The sequence below is a fragment of the Diospyros lotus genome, unplaced genomic scaffold, assembly GCF_014633365.1.
Source record: "Diospyros lotus cultivar Yz01 unplaced genomic scaffold, ASM1463336v1 superscaf2, whole genome shotgun sequence".
NCBI lineage: Eukaryota > Viridiplantae > Streptophyta > Magnoliopsida > Ericales > Ebenaceae > Diospyros > Diospyros lotus.
Window position 1 is genome coordinate 489,856 of NW_026267105.1, and position 16,098 is coordinate 505,953.

Consider the following 16,098-nt stretch of genomic DNA (forward strand, 5'->3'; position numbering starts at 1 on the left):
TGGGGCAGAGGGTGAATGCCCCATGCTTTTTTTTTTATTTGCTTATTTGGGGGCTGATGTATCAATGACCTTTTTGAGATGTTGAGTTACCTATGGATTGAAGAGTTCTGTTTTGCTGTTTTGTATAGTTGGCTTTTGTATAATGTTGGTCTGCTATAAGCCAATTTTTTTGGGTTTCAGATTTGTGGTTTTCTAGGTTTGAGTGTTGGTTGGCCTAGTTTTTATGTATAGGTTTTATCCTTGACACCTTTATAGAAATATTTATTGTATCAAAAAAGAACAAAATAGGTAGTTAGATTGGCTACCTGATAATGATGCATGAGTGCTGTCTGGATCATAGTTGTCAAAGCGCAAGGCGAAGTGTGAGCCTCAAGCACATGGGGGGCACATTTATTCAACATGCTTACAAAATACTTACATATCAAGGCATGTGTCTTGTGCCTTGTGCGCCTAGGCAGTGCCTCAAGCATGGCACTGTGCCTCAGTGGTGATGTCTGTGTGCCTTTCTCCTAGGCACCCCTTTGGCAGCTATGGCCTGGATGATGTTTTGTATTAAATTGAAACCTATCACACCATTATGCAGCATGTTTTGTTGGATGTATTTGTTAGAAGACCAGGGTCTGTAATTTATCACATAAAAAAGAACAAAAGAAACAAGCTTGTGGTTTAATTCTATTTTAAGGTGTAGTTACTTTCCTTATTTATTCAATATTGAGTTTTTTCAGTAACTTTATGTATTGTCTTTTATGGTAATAATTTTTTTAAGCATTTGCAGTTTTAGTGCTGTCTTTTCTTCTGTTTAAAACAAATGGGCAGATGTTAGCTATGATTCTTTGATCATTGGATTGCAGGTGCAAAAGATTCAGACATTGACCCCCAACATTGGAGTCGTATACAGGTTTAAACATCTAATGCTTTTTTCATTCCATTGATACCATTGTCCTGATACTGTCTATCCTTCCTTATTGTTTTCTAGAAACTTTGGATTATGGAAGAGCAACATTAACGCTATGTTTGGAATGAATGAATTTAAAATATTGAATTAATCTGCAGATGAATTCTTATGTTTGGTATGAGAACTTATAATATGGAATTTAATTGAATTCCACAAACTTATGTTTGCAATAAATTTTTAGAATTGAAGTTTCATTTGCTCTTGCTTCCTAAAGTAGCCTTGATATAATAAGTGAGAAAGAGATGGGAAAAGAAAGGTGGGTATTTTCCACAAAATTTGTTTGTTTATGTTTGTGGAATTCATTTGCAAATTCCACCTATTTTGGTGGAATTTGGTTTAGTTATGTTCAATTCCATGGAATTGAATTCCTAGAATTGAAACCTGCAATTTTCTTTTTCATTCCAAACATGAAATTTAGAATTGAAAATGAATTCCACAAAATTTTGCGAATTCATTCATTTCAAACAGGGTGTAAGAGAAACTTGTTAATGTCTTAAACACTAAAAAGAAGTCATTGAGTGAGTGGGAGATTGGTGATTCTGTATTTCAGATCGGCTTTTCTCTTTATGATGTACTGGTTTTTAAATCTCCTAGACCCAGCTTTTGGAGCATTGAGATGTTTATCTTTCAGCAGTACTAGGTGGTGAATCTTTTTGGTGGCCCCAATTGAACTGCAATTTGTTGAGTATCCTGTGTGACTGGATCCTTCATTTTGAGTCATGTTATTTGATGTTATAATTATTTTCCTTTGCATTTTTCATCTCATTTACTCCCTCGGCATGTGCCTTTATCCCAGTTGAATTCTTTTCATATGCAGTGGGATGGGTCCTGACTCTCGAGTTCTAGTTAGGAAGAGTAGGAAGCAAGCTGAACAATATCATCGACTATACAAAGTGAGTTTCTGTTTCTTACTGTTTTATTTCTACTGCCTTATTGCTTTCTGAATATGTTGAATTTTAGGCCTTAAACACCCTTTCCTTCCAAGGGTTTGTTTTCTATGAAGTCCTTTTAGCCAAGATAGAGGAGCGTTTTACTAGGCATAACACACTCTTGGCTCAATAAATCCACTTGCTTCTAGAAATCACTAGCTTCAAGGTTGTTGCCCCTGTTTGGCTACTATGAAGGAAATTGATATAAAATGACATGCACTTTTCTTGGCTCCAACAAGTTATATAGGACAATATTATTTACCGCCACACCTGCTGCCTGGTTTAGCAATTTCTGAACATGCTGGTCCAAGTTGAAACTATAAACTGACCTGAGTAAATATGAAAAATTCTAGATGAGCTTTCGTTCAACTTTTCTTTCCTTGTCTTATTTGATAAGTTTTGCCTTTCAGGATTTTGTATTATCACAAAAAGATTTTTTTAAAAGGTTTTATGAGATGAAGACAACTGGTTTTTGTTGGACGCATTCACAAATGTGTATGTAGAAGTCCATCTTTTTTACCATCTTCAGCATCATCATCATAGTAATACAAAAATGAGTTGTCCGTATCTAATAAATTTTAGCAACTGTCACCTGTCAACAGCTAAAATCAGCAATCGATTTCTTTTTGTTATGCATGCCCTTAAGCTTTGCTACAGGATATATTTGGAAGTCCCAAAGTGTGTTGTTTTTGTGGCTATGTCTGCCATCTTTTTCCTCATTTTCTCTCGCATTGCTAGCATACTTTTGTCAAATGTACCTGCTTTGTCTACCGAAATTTGAATGTTTATTAGCTGAAGAAAATAAAAGGAACTTTCCTTTTTGCTTCTTATTACATGATTTTTTTTATTAATTGTGGTATGTTTTAGAATGATTAGTAATAATGGGTCTGACAGTGTGTGAACTTCGTCTTTCAGATGTTTGTATGTGTTGAAGTTGCTAGAATACAATATTCAGACATTTGTTAGGAGGTTTTCAAGTTCTCTTCCATTTAAGAAGTGTTCCTCTTCTTGAACATCACCTTATTGTGGTTTCATATAATAGCAACACCACCAAACCTTAACTGCTCTAGTTGGGGTCGACTACATAGTGTCTAGTGTGCCAATCATCTCTATCCATGACTATCTTCTGTAGGGCCAATGTATCTTATGTTCTTGCCTAAGAGTTCTCTATAATGTTTCTCTCTTCATTCTGTACCTCTTGCCACAAAGTTTACGTATTTTATCCACTACCCTAATAGGTGAGTTATTAGTATTTGTTTTACATGTCTAAATCATCTTAAAGGTGCCTCGAGCATTTTGTCTTTAATAGGGGCTTTGCTTTAATCGTATTGTAGATAACCTAATCTCTCTCTCTGTACATTGACCTTAACATTCTCAACTCAGTTGTACTCAGATTTTTCACATGTTGCTGTTTATTGCCCAACATACTGTATTATACAAAAGGGCTGGGTCTTATAGCAGTTTAATAAAACTTTTCTTTTAGTTTTAAAGAGATTCTATGGAGAGCGCTCTCAATGCACAAGGCTTCTCACTTTGCGAGGGTTGTTTTATACAGGTAGTGTTACCTTTGCTTTTTAACAAAAAGGTTGTTTCCACAATTTGAACTTGTGATATTTCATTCATAATGGAGCAGCCTTACTGTTGTTACCAACCCTGTCAGATCTAAGGATCTGACAGTGAATTGCCACCAATTTAGTGAGAATTAGAGAAGGGTTTAAGGGGAATTGGAAGAACAGAGAGTGAGGGAGAGAAGGATTGAGAGAGAGAACCAGTTCTCTTATGAAATTTAGAACAGCCTCTATGTTTTTAATTTCCTTTTACTTAACAATACAGCTTTAACAACCAAAATAACTTGCTTGATGATATGGCATGATGGTACTGTGTAGGAACCAATTCCAGTCACTCAACTTGTAAGGGAAACCGCTGCTGTTATGCAGGAGTTTACTCAGTCTGGGTAAGTATTAATGGTTTCATGATTTATCCTTTCATCTTATAGGCCTAATACATGTTGGTTTTTTTTCCATTCTATTAAAATATTCATTAACTTTCTGGATTATATTTGCAAAGCAAGGTACTTTATCTTCTGCTTCTGAATGTGGCATTGTTTTTGCTTTTGGCAAGATATTTTGTGATGCAGGAGCAGTTTTTTGTTATTAGTGTTTTTATTTGTTTAATTATGGCTAGTATTTAAGTTATTAGATTTTAAATATTTTCTTATTTATTAGTTTTAGTAAGTAGTCATGTGACTAGCATATGACTTTTATAAAAAGAGAGATTCCTTATGTTAGATGGATTCTTTGTGATCAAGGACCAGATCCTATGTGATCAAGGATTAGTAACCTAGTATAAATAGTCTTTTAAGAGACTTTGTAGGCAGCTATTTTTATTCTCATTCAACTTTTGAGGTTTTCTTAAACCCTAATTTCATATCTTCGTTTCAGATTTGATCTTAACACTGTTTTTGCAGAATTTTTGCTCTTGTTTTTGCTGATTCGTCCTCCCATACTGCATCATTTTGTCTACTGTTTGCTAGTGTTTGAAGGATACAGCTTAGTACTATTGTACATAGTTCTGTTTCTCTTAGTTGTATGGAGTTAATTAGTTTGTTTTGTAGAGCTGTATATATACCTAACAGTGAATAGAGAACTACTTTTTTTCTCTCTCTCTCTCTCTTCTTCACATGGTATCAGGGCCATAACATGAGAGAGAGTTCATAACCTACAGTTTGTGTTACCCTATCTGCTCTGTTGTGAGGGATCAGTAATGGATCTGAACTTCTGTAATAAGATGTTGCAATATGACCTAGAACTGGATATTCACTTGATCTGGTCTATCGATTTGGAAATTCCGCGATCTGGTCTGGAGCAATCTGATCTTGATCTGGTCTGGAGTGGTTTGGTTGCTTCTTCAATCTGATCTGTTGATTCTTGTTCAATCTGAGATTTTGCACCTGGATTCTGTCTCAGGTGATTCCCAATCAGTCTATATCTAGTCAATTTTGTTTCAGGTTTGAGCTCATCAAATTCTGGAGTGGTGAGTTCATCTTCTCGTAGGACTGTGCCATCATTTTCTGGTATTCCTGCTATTACAACTGACAAATTGAATTGCAAGAATTATCTTTCCTGGTCTGCCTCTGTCCTAATGTGGTTTTGAGGGCAAGGTGGAAGTGATCTTCTGACTAAACAGCTGTCTGATATAGATGAATCAGATAGGAATTTATGGGATAGAGTGGTCGGTTACATTGTTGTGGCAGTCAGTAGATGCTGATTTAGTCCCTCCATTTTGCATTTATGAGACCTGTTTGTGCGCCTATACACTATCATTAATAATTTGTTCTATATTCAGGGGGAAGATTCGGATGTGGCTACTTTAAGTCAAATTGAGTCTGCTGTTACAGATTTTAATGCCGTGCTTCCTATTACAGCTGATCTTGCTGAGCAGAAGAAACAGAGGGATAAATTGTTTATGGTACTTACCCTAGGTGGTCTCAGGGTTGAGCCTCACTTATAAATAGGTAGCCCCCCCCCCCCCCCCTTTCCTTTTCTTCCTCCTCTCTCTGGGGCCACCAAAATCATGGTAGCAAGAGTGACTGACTGCAACTTAGTTACAAGATGCTGTGACCCAAGCAACTTGCTTGATTGGAAAGGATATTTTTTTTTTTCATTTTCTTTTCTTTCTTTTAATTGTGATGAATTTCATTAATGTGGCAATTGAAATTTGACCTTTTAATTCTTGAAAACCTTAAATAATGTATTTAATTGTCCTATCTGTATAGCACTCCTTGAGATTGGAAGCCATTGCTTGCAAAGCAAAAATATAATTGGAAGGTTTTTGTATGTAGCCTAAATTGATCTCAAGTAATTGAACTAGAGTCAAACGGACTTGTGACCCTATACTGACTAGTTTTTATCCCTCTTCCATTTCATAACCTTTGTGCCTCATGGCTTGGGTATTGTATATATTTCTTTTTGTTACAGCCACTTTTTTTTCTCTGCAGTGGTGTCCGACCATTTGGTGTTTCGCTGTTGGTTGCTGGGTTTGATGAAAAGGGCCCACAGCTGTATCAGGTATGGCATTTAGCTCCTGGCTTTTAGTGTGTTACTTATGACATAAGCAGATTCAGTTATTTCTGTATAGGTGCAGCTGGGTAATCTTTCTTTACCATGCAGGAGGAAATAACAACTATTGACTAGTTAAACATTGCTTACTTTTGCAGGTTGGAAGTGAATCACTTTTGGTTAGGAAAGGCATACTGATCAATTAATTTTGTCTACTTAAAAATTGACATTTTTCAATCTCTCATATGTTCTATATATGCCATGGTTATCTTAAGCTTTTATTTTGTAGACATGCTTGTCACTCCTACTCCGTCAACTCTGTGATAGGATACCAGATAGAATTCCAATAGCAATCAAATATCAATAGTTTTTAATACTTTTCAGCAAGAAAACAAGAATAAACCAGGGCATTCGAGAGGCCCTTAACTCTCCCAATTCTTCTATCAAAAACCAGCTACCCTCTCCCTCTTCTTCTCAGCTATTTATACCTCTCCTCTTCCCCTCTCTAATCTCTCAGCCTATGGATTACAAAACTACCCCCCATGCGCACATGCTGATTGTAACAACCTGCATGTGCTAATTCCCTATTCTAACCTTCATGCATGTTGCTGTTTGTGGTGTCTTTGGTAGGTCCAGTGCACCAGTGGCCTATCACTCTGTTACTCTAATTGCAATCTAATATGACTTTTGTGCGCAATCTAATATGACTTTTGTGCACAGGCCTTGTGGGCAACATCTTAGTATCCTCCACAAGCACTCTTTTGATGATTGAGCATATCTTCATGATGTCCTGTTCATATTTATGTGCTCATCCCTTGAACTCTCTTACTTGTATCAGTTCAAATGGGCTATTGGTATCATATCCCTCGCCTTACCTTTGAACTAAGTCGTCTTGACTCTTGAGCACTCATGTACATTCTCAGCTGATTGGTTTGCCCTATTACAACCCACTAACTATAAGGATTGTTGCAGGACCCCCTTGACCAGACCACATGCCTAGGAACTCCTTGCTCGAGGACCTTCTTTAATGGAGGGGCTTGAATTAAAGAATCATCAATCAAGCAAAGGATTATTCTCTAAGATAATTTTTACCTTAATTTGATACATAAAAGGAGGGGATTCCCATGAAAAGACATTGAAAGAAAACACGTGGATACACATCCCATTGTCAGACACACTTTGGTTAAGTCTTTATGGCCTTGATGATCTAAAGACACTAGTGAGTCTAGTGTCACTCCTTCACTAATAGTGTTACTCCATGAGTAATTAGGCCATGAATAATAACTGACTTTGTCTTTCCTGGAATGAACAATACCATATTGTTAGACAAGGATTGTACCTTTAATGGCTAAGTGTGACAAGGCAACCACACAATTTTGTTATCAATTGAAGACCCCCCCCACTATTAGTCTATACCTTTGTAGGCTACCTTAGTTCGTTCCACTCTTTACAACAAACCTATCAAGTATTGTAAATCTAGAATGGCCACCAACCTACCATTTGTAGCCCCACCAATTGCTACATTTCGTAGTATTTTGTAATTACAATATGGTATCAACATGGAACATACTTTGTTGGGTAATAGGTGTGTTTTCTCTTCCATGTTAGTGTGCCATTCATTTGCAATCAGTTGAAGTATGACATTTTGATTGCTACTATTGAATGAGGATCTGGTGGTGTTATAGCCATAATAACACATTTCTTATACTTCTTAGCTATAGTATTCACATAAAACCAAAATGTTCAGGAAATATGAATACATTAACATGAAAGGTATCGTTCAACTTGTAAATTTAAGTACCATTCAATTTAAGAAAGGAAAATTCCACATGTACCCCCTAAGGTTTAGGGTAATTGCAAAATTACCCTTAACGTTTGAGAAAATACAAAGTACTCCTGAGATTTAATGTTATGTTGCAATTTTCTCCTATCGTTAGTTAACCACTATTAAACTTTATAAAATGGCTAAAATACCTTTATATTTAAACCCATTTTCCTCTTTTCTCATTCTTCTCTCTTTTCTTAAATTTCTCCTCTCTCTCTCTCTTTTTCTTGGCTGATGACAAAAGGCTAACAACAACGACGACTATAGCTGTTCGTCTTCTCTCTCATTCTCTCTCCTTTGTTTCTCTTTCTTGCTTTCAGTTTGTAGTGATGAAGGCTAGTCATAGAGGTAACGATTGCTGCAATAGTGGGGGCATTTGGTTAGGCAATAGTAACAAAGGTTGTTCACGACGATGGTATCTCCTATCGTTAGTTAACCACTATTAAACTTTATAAAATGGCTAAAATACCTTTATATTTAAACCCATTTTCCTCTTTTCTCATTCTTCTCTCTTTTCTTAAATTTCTCCTCTCTCTCTCTTTTTCTTGGCTGATGACAAAAGGCAAACAACGACGACGACTATAGCTGTTCGTCTTCTCTCTCATTCTCTCTCCTTTGTTTCTCTTTCTTGCTTTCAGTTTGTAGTGATGAAGGCTAGTCATAGAGGTAACGATTGCTGCAACAGTGGGGGCATTTGGTTAGGCAATAGTAACAAAGGTTGTTCACGACGATGGTAGGCATGTGCTCTCTTGCTTTCTCTCTCTTCTCACTCTCAATATGTCTCAATGGAGGCTGGTCATAGAGGCAGTGGCTGTTGCGATAGTTGGGGCATCTAGTCACGGCGGTAGCAACCAAGCTTGTTCACGACAGCGATGGTGGCAACAACAACGATGACAATGGGCATGTGCTCTCTTTCTTCTTCTTCTTTGAGATGAATAGTTTCACACACACACACACTCTCTCTCTCTCTCTCTCTCTCTCTCTCTCTCTTTCCCCCCCTTCCGCTATTTCAAACCTAGATTATGGGTTCATCACATCTAGAACCCATATCTAGGTTTGTTGCCAGCCCAGCACGGAAGTGGGTTTTGGCATGTTTTTTTATTTTCCAATATGGGGAGAGAGGAGAGAGAATGAAGGGAATTGATCATAAGGTTGTTCTTTGAAATTTACCCATTTTTTTTATTTTTCAATATGCGAGGAGAGGAGAGAGAATGGAGGGTAAATTGATCATTTTATCCCCTTATTTAACAGTTGGGGTACTTATTGTTATTTCTCAAACACCAAGGTGTTTCTTACAATTTTGCCAAACTTTAAGGTTGTTTTGTCACATTCCTAGGGTTACTACCTAGGGTTGAGAGTGGAATTAGGGAAGAAATTAGAACGAGAGAATTGAAAAGAGAGAGAAATTAGCAGAAAGGGAGGGAGAATAGATAGAGTATAGAGAAATCAAAAGGGAACGACAGAGAGATCAGAGTTGAGAGAGAAACGAGAATTCAATTATCATTTCACATAATATCCCCATCCTCTTACAAGTAGCTTTTTTATAGGCATAATTGGCTGCTAATTGAATTCCTAACAGCACCCATGTACTTCTAACAGATTGCAAAATATCTCCTAACAAACTATTATAATCTTATTACAATATTGCCCCTCTATTGGTTCTAAGGTCATGACAATTCCCCTCTTCTTGAGAGGTTTCTTGTTCTCAAGAAACTTATTACCGCCGAGGCGTGGTTTCTTTATCCAATTCCCATTTCATTATCTGTTTAATCTCTCTTTCTCCTTCTAGGTATCTTTGCTTTTATGTTCCTTCTTTTTTGCTTTTCCTGCGCTTGTAAAATGTTGTCTTTGCAGATCTCCATGCAAATGATCTCTTTTTCCACTGATCTGTAAGTCCCAACAATGTCTTGGGTCTTCATACATGAACTATGCCAGTACATGGTAGCTATTATAGTCTGGTAGCAAGCTTTTCTCTCAACATCTTCCCAATTGCACGACAGTTCCTTTGTTCAGCCCTAATGTTATGCTTCGACAGCTCAACGACTAGTTCCATGCATTCTTCCAGTAAGCTAGCTCCTCCTCTAGAACAAACTAGCACACTAGTACTTCCATCATATCTAAATGGTTCGATATCCATAGGAGAATGTTGAATTATTATCTCCAGGGTAAGGCTGACCCTAACAGTATTTGAATGAATTGATTGGTAATCACTATGATATCCCCTAATTGGTGGCATTAGGGCATTAACAAACACATAGTTCTCACTTTTCCACTCTCTTAAATAGTTAAAGAGCTCTGACAATTCATCAAGTGCCTTGCGTGTAAGCCTATCAGTAAGAAGGGCACATAGCAACCTAGGAAGACCCTTGTTTGCAACTGCACAGAACCTTAGTCCTCCTTCCTCCAACCTATTTGCAATTGCTTCTATAAGATTGAGTTCTTGCCGAAGTTATCGTCTTATTACCACCCTTTTTTACTTTCTTTTGGATGACGGAGGATGCAAAGAGCCCAACCAAGACAAAAGCTTTGCCACCTTTTGCCTATGCTTTACCTTTATTCTTGCCCCATACCAAATTGCTCTTCGATAAACATATGATATTTCATAATGTTTGGAAGATGATTTTTGATTTGCAACAAACCAATTCACAAAGGGTAATTGTAGGTTGTGGCCAAGCTCAATCTTGTCTCCTCCTTGAATAAAAAAATTGATAGTACCCCTATTTAGCTGTGGAAAGAAGACAACCCTTAAGTTGTACCTGTGAGCCTTTTCATCAATTTTTGGCCACTCATCATCAATTTCCAGTCCAGAGAAAAAGTAGGTACCAACTTGGCCAGTATGATCTAAAGAAACCCCAGCCTTTTCTGCAGGATCTGGATCTTGGTTCACCTCATCTTCAGCCTGACTATTAGCTAACATCACCAGTGAATCAATGTTTTGTTCCCATGTTACTTCATCATGATTTATTAGCTGTCCTTAGATTTCTTGGCAATTGTAATATGATTCATTTCAACAGATTTCTCTTCCGTTGGAGCCTCAATAATTACTCTAGTAGCTACCCTTCCTCCCTTGTCATCCTGAATGGCCTGCTTCATTTCAAGTCTTTCCTTACTTCTTGCAACAACCAGTCCGAATCTTAGGGCCTTAGTAGTCTTAGGAATACCTCCAATTTGCTAGATGCTCTTAGTGTAACCGTTAGGCTGTCGCCTGTGCTTTCTAGAAATGGCTTCCAGTGCCGTTCCATGAAGCCTCACCCTATTAGCCGCTAGTTCTACCGTGGCAGGACACATCATTTTCGCAATAGGTCTCAACACATTGTTAAAATGAATTTCAACACAAAGTAAGATTCCTTCAAGATCGGTTGAGAATTAAGCATTAGCGGTTTCAATTCCCTAAATTTAACCTTATAATCCATTACAGACCCTTCTTGTGTGAGGTTATTGAATTCATCTCTAAGTTGATTTAAGGAACTAAGTACTCAGAAAAGCATTTGGTCGGAATACTAATCTAAAATTTATGTGAAAATAAAATAAAAAAGTTGTCCAACTTTCTAATGACGTCCTTGATTACTTTCTTTGTTGCATCACATTCTTCCTTGAATGTTTTCCCAAATGGTTGTGCACTTTCAAGAAGTCCTTTGGCCATCTTGACAGGTTCAATCCTTGAAAATTCACTTTTGTATCAACTTCTAAGGATCTCCTCAAAAATTGAGAATTGATTAATAGTCTCTGTGAACAGCCTCTAGGTAGTGCCTTACCCGCAATCGAGATCTCCTTTCTCATAGCTTGCTGAAATTGCTTAGGCTTAAAGAATAGAAGCAACCAAGAATAGACACTAGGTATCGCTTATGTTCAACAACCACCAATAATTAGCAATCGCCTGACTTTCACTTTTTTTTTTTTTTTTTGAGTTCGTCTTCTTGAATCGTCTTAGAATGGATGACTTCCAGTGTCACCTAGGTCTTACGAAAACTTAATACACCTAAAGAACTGAATTTGCCTAGATCTGTTGTGGAATCGATTACCTCATAGTAGTCGCCTAGGGTAATCGATCGCCTTAGAGCAGTTGGCAACTTATAATCGCCTTCTATGGCTTATGGCTAATGATCGGCACCATCGATCGACAACTACTCTCCTCTGATTTGCACTCAACTGCCAATCAAGACTACCAATGGCCGTGAATCAACAAGCCCTCAATCCAATTTTGGAGTTGAGGATTGCCGGAATGAGCTTTCACTAAATCACCTCAGTCACCTGTAGCGACCTAGATCCAATTGCTCCAGACTCACCTTTGAAGTTGCCTGGGTTTGTTTTGCCTTCGCTTGTCTTCACAATCTAGACCTTAATCATTGCTGGAAACTTCTAGATTTCTCAGTTGATGATTGTTGGCCTGTTCCGTCTTCAAAAGTCAAACAAAGACTGCCAGGGTTCACAGCTGTGGATGATTGGCCCAATTCACCTTCAATTCCGAGTTGAGAATTGGTATGAATTGCAAGAATAACAGTCGAGAATCAATTGGCTCTGATACCATTTGTCACATTCCTAGGGTTACCTAGGGTTGAGACTAAATTGGGGGAAATCAGAACAAGAGAATTGAAAGGAGGGAGAGAAATTAGCAAAAAGAGAGGGAGAATAGAGAGAGTACAGAGAAATCAGAAGAGAACTAGAGAGATCAGAGTTGAGAGAGAAACAAGAATTCAATTATATCATTTCACATAATATCCCATTCTCTTACAAGTAGCCCTTTTATAGGCATAACTGGCTGATAACTGAATACCTAATAGCACCCATGTGCTCCTAATAGATTGCATAATGTCTCCTAACAAACTATTATAATCCCATTGCAATATTGCCCCTCTATTGCTCCTAGGGATATGACAGATTCTTTGCTATTTACCCATTTGAGAAATAGGGTGGCATCAATCATACACTATAACAACATACCAAGCCTATATCTGACCATTTGGATTGGCTATATGAAGCATTGATCATATTGTATTGGACAATAAATGTAAATGGAATATAAGTCTTGTCAACTAAAAGTAAATATGCTAGAAGCTTAAGAAGATAATTGCAAATATACCATTATAATCTTATATATATATCATTTAACATCCAAAGTTCATGAAGACTCTAAAGAAGTACAGTGGACTTTTAGCTTTCAAGTAAGACCCAACTCCAACCAACGCAAGTATTGGACATGTCACTGGCATGGCTCCATGTTCTTACATGTCTAATGATATTTGTGTTGACATAATTATGGTACTCATTTTGTGTTCTTGCTTTATAATTATTATCTTGTTACTGTTTTCCTTCTGTTCTTTTTTTTTTTTTGGTTCCTCCTCATTTTACAAGCTGTTTTGATGTGAGATTTTACATTACCCCTTCTTTTTCCTTTTGTTGGGGTTGGGGGAATTGGGTTGTAGGTGGATCCATCAGGTTCATACTTCTCTTGGAAAGCTTCAGCGATGGGGAAGAATGTCTCTAATGCTAAGACATTTCTTGAGAAGAGGTAAGATAATTTGGTTGCATTCACGATTTGTGCAAATTTCTTTTGTTAAACTCCTTTTTTGGCTTGACTAGTGAATTGAAAAATCCTATGAATGGTTGACGGTTGACACTTGACTGGATCACGGGATTCTGTCCCCATTTTCATACTAATCATATCAGTTCTTACTTTACCTGAGCTTTTGGCATGAACTTTTTTCTCTATTGTTTGTTACTTTGTTACCTTCATCTAGGTATGACCATTATAGTGTAAACTGTGATCTCCATGGCTTGTAGCTTCCTAACTGCTACAAGCTTTCACAAAATCTTTTGTATTTGTTAGCTGCCAAATTGTTATTTTTGTATTTTGTTGAATTTCAATTTTGTCAAATCCTTCCAAACCCATAAAACAATCATTCGAGATCGTGAAATGCTTCTTGCTGACGCATTAGCTCTCTTTTCTTCTATGATTAAGTTTGCATCTCACAGAAATTGTATTTTTTTTGGTTGGGTTTGTTTTATCTTTTTCTTTTGATTGAGTGAGATTAATGTGATCAGAGTTCCAAATGATTCTTGTGATTTATATGGCATGGTAATCCCTAAATGGTCTTCTAAAGTGATTGTCATTTCCCCCCTTCTCCTTCTAAACCAGAGAGGCCTTGGGCTTTGCTGTATGTACTTTGAAGTTGTATGAATGCAGCAAAATTTGATAATTTGTTTTCTAGAAATCGTGTTGAACCAGTCCTTTAGTCTTAATTCATGATATGGACTTAATTTGAATGTTTTGTGCAGGTACACGGATGACATGGAGCTTGATGATGCTGTCCACACGGCAATCTTGACCCTGAAGGAGGGGTAAGAAAATGAACTTATGTAATGCATGATAAATAAGGGCTGCTTATGATGTTTTTTCTCTTCGATTATCATGCTCAGGCTCCTCTATCTGTGCACATGAATATTTTCCCTGCTCAGTGTTTGATGTTTTCTTTTAATAAATCTTTTAGGCCTTCGTTCTTTGCAAACATATTTATTTTGGGGGGACTGCGGTAGAGACCATTTCCACCCAAAAAATGATTTAATAAATTTTTGTTTCGAAGGGATGAATGCATCCAAACACTTGTCAGTAGGGTGCAAGTGTAAACAAATATAAAATATTTTCAAGTTCTGAACTTGTATGTTCTTCGTGATCATATAGAACTCTTGTATCTTTTGGCATGTGCTGCCACAGGAATGGGTTTGGCATTTGGTGCCATTCAAAAGAATCAAAACTTAGCCCGTTTCTCGTCTTTGTCATTTTGAATGCCATTTTGTAACCTGTCTTTGATGTATTTCTCCAGATTTGAAGGGCAGATCTCTGAAAAGAACATCGAGATTGGGATAATTGGCACTGACAAAAAATTCAGGTAAGTTTCCCTTGTTATTTCCTGGTGGTTTTGAGTCCTTGACTCTGCCATGTTTGGGGATAATAATCACTGGGGCATGTTTTTGTTTGAATGACAGAGTGCTAACACCTTCTGAAATTGCCGATTACCTGGAGGAAGTTGAGTAGCTTAAAGCATTGATATCTATCTATCTTGTCAGTAAAAAGGCTCGTGCAATCCTGGTGTGAAGCTGGGTTTTTCTGCTACAAAATCTATATCCGGTTCTGTTGGTAGAAAATTATGAATTGAAAACCGGTGACATTTGTGTTGTGGTGAACATTTGTTGTCTATGGCCATCTGGCTCCCCATGTTCTACTTCAGGAACTATTTCCCAAATGAATTATCAAAGATCAATCTCTATTTCAGTTTTTGATGCTGTGCTTTTTCCATTGGCCTCGTTTAATTGGCAACTTGTTTTGGGACCCAAATTTTGGTTCAGCCAAACCTAAATCTGGGTTCATGGAGAATAAATTCTGGTTTGCTGGACCCAAATTTGGTTTGGGGAAAGAATCTGGCCAAGTCAATTTTTGGGGTGGTGAAAAAGAGGGTGAGTTTACACGTAGTAATGGTAAAGCTGGCTTTGTGATTGCGAAATTACGGGTTAAAGCTAAGGTAAGGTTAAGTGTGAGTATGATCCTTGGATCTTGAAGTTAGAAAGTATATAATTATATATGAATATGACTTTTTTCTAACCTTACTTTCTACTACTCTCAAAAAGCAAACAAGCCAGCGGGCCTTCTTGGAGAGAAATGAAGTCAAATAAGTAGAAATGATGGGGAGAGAGGGTGGTTTAATAATCTTCTCTTCTCTTGAGTGGGTTTTGATCACCCTGTATAATTTCTATAATTCCCAAAATCACTTAGGAAAAGTATCTTTTAATATTTGTTATTATTCCAAGAACAACAGCGGCTTTCGTAGCTCAGTTGGTTAGAGCACCCGTTTAGTAAGCGGGAGGTCTTGAGTTCGACTCTCAACGAAAGCAAAAGTCCTTTCTCTGCCATTCATTTTCTTCTTTACAAAATATGACAATCAATTGATGAGTTTAGTTGTACTTTTGTTGGTCTTATTTTCCAAGAACGAGAGAAATGAATGATCTTACATTTTGAGCCTTTAATAATTTTCTCTTAAATTACAGTTTTGCTCTTAAACCCTATGTTAGGTTGAAAGCCAAATAGCCTATAATAAAATTTACATATGTTAGTTATTTTTAACATTAATAAGCAATATGTATAATATCACAATCTGTTACTTAATGTTGTTATTTAAACATTTATTTTGCAGTGCAACAAACCCCCCCCCCCCCCCCCCCCAAAAAAAAAAAAAAAAAAAAAAAAAAAAAGAGAAAAGAAAGAAGGAAAAACAATATGAAACATGACCCACCATCATGGTCAATTGTGCCATTTCAAAATATAATATACTCGGCGGT

General features: G+C 37.1%; 1 protein-coding gene and 1 non-coding gene across 3 annotated transcripts in view; both read left to right on the forward strand.

Moving 5' to 3' along the window:
• Positions 1–15,048, forward strand: part of LOC127793296 (proteasome subunit alpha type-2-B-like) — a 32,536-nt gene extending 17,488 nt beyond the window's left edge. For both annotated transcript variants that reach the window (XM_052324146.1, XM_052324147.1), the window contains exons 5-12: positions 852–898; positions 1,773–1,848; positions 3,771–3,838; positions 5,882–5,951; positions 13,191–13,276; positions 14,044–14,106; positions 14,589–14,654; positions 14,752–15,048. In XM_052324146.1, coding sequence (XP_052180106.1) covers positions 852–898; positions 1,773–1,848; positions 3,771–3,838; positions 5,882–5,951; positions 13,191–13,276; positions 14,044–14,106; positions 14,589–14,654; positions 14,752–14,800 — 525 coding nt within the window. In that variant the 3' untranslated portion in view covers positions 14,801–15,048. The remainder of the gene's footprint in view (positions 1–851; positions 899–1,772; positions 1,849–3,770; positions 3,839–5,881; positions 5,952–13,190; positions 13,277–14,043; positions 14,107–14,588; positions 14,655–14,751) is intronic.
• A 532-nt stretch (positions 15,049–15,580) lies between these two features.
• On the forward strand, positions 15,581–15,654 carry TRNAT-AGU (transfer RNA threonine (anticodon AGU)). The gene has a single exon. It is a non-coding gene; the product is annotated as a tRNA-Thr (tRNA).
• Positions 15,655–16,098: the final 444 nt, after the last annotated feature.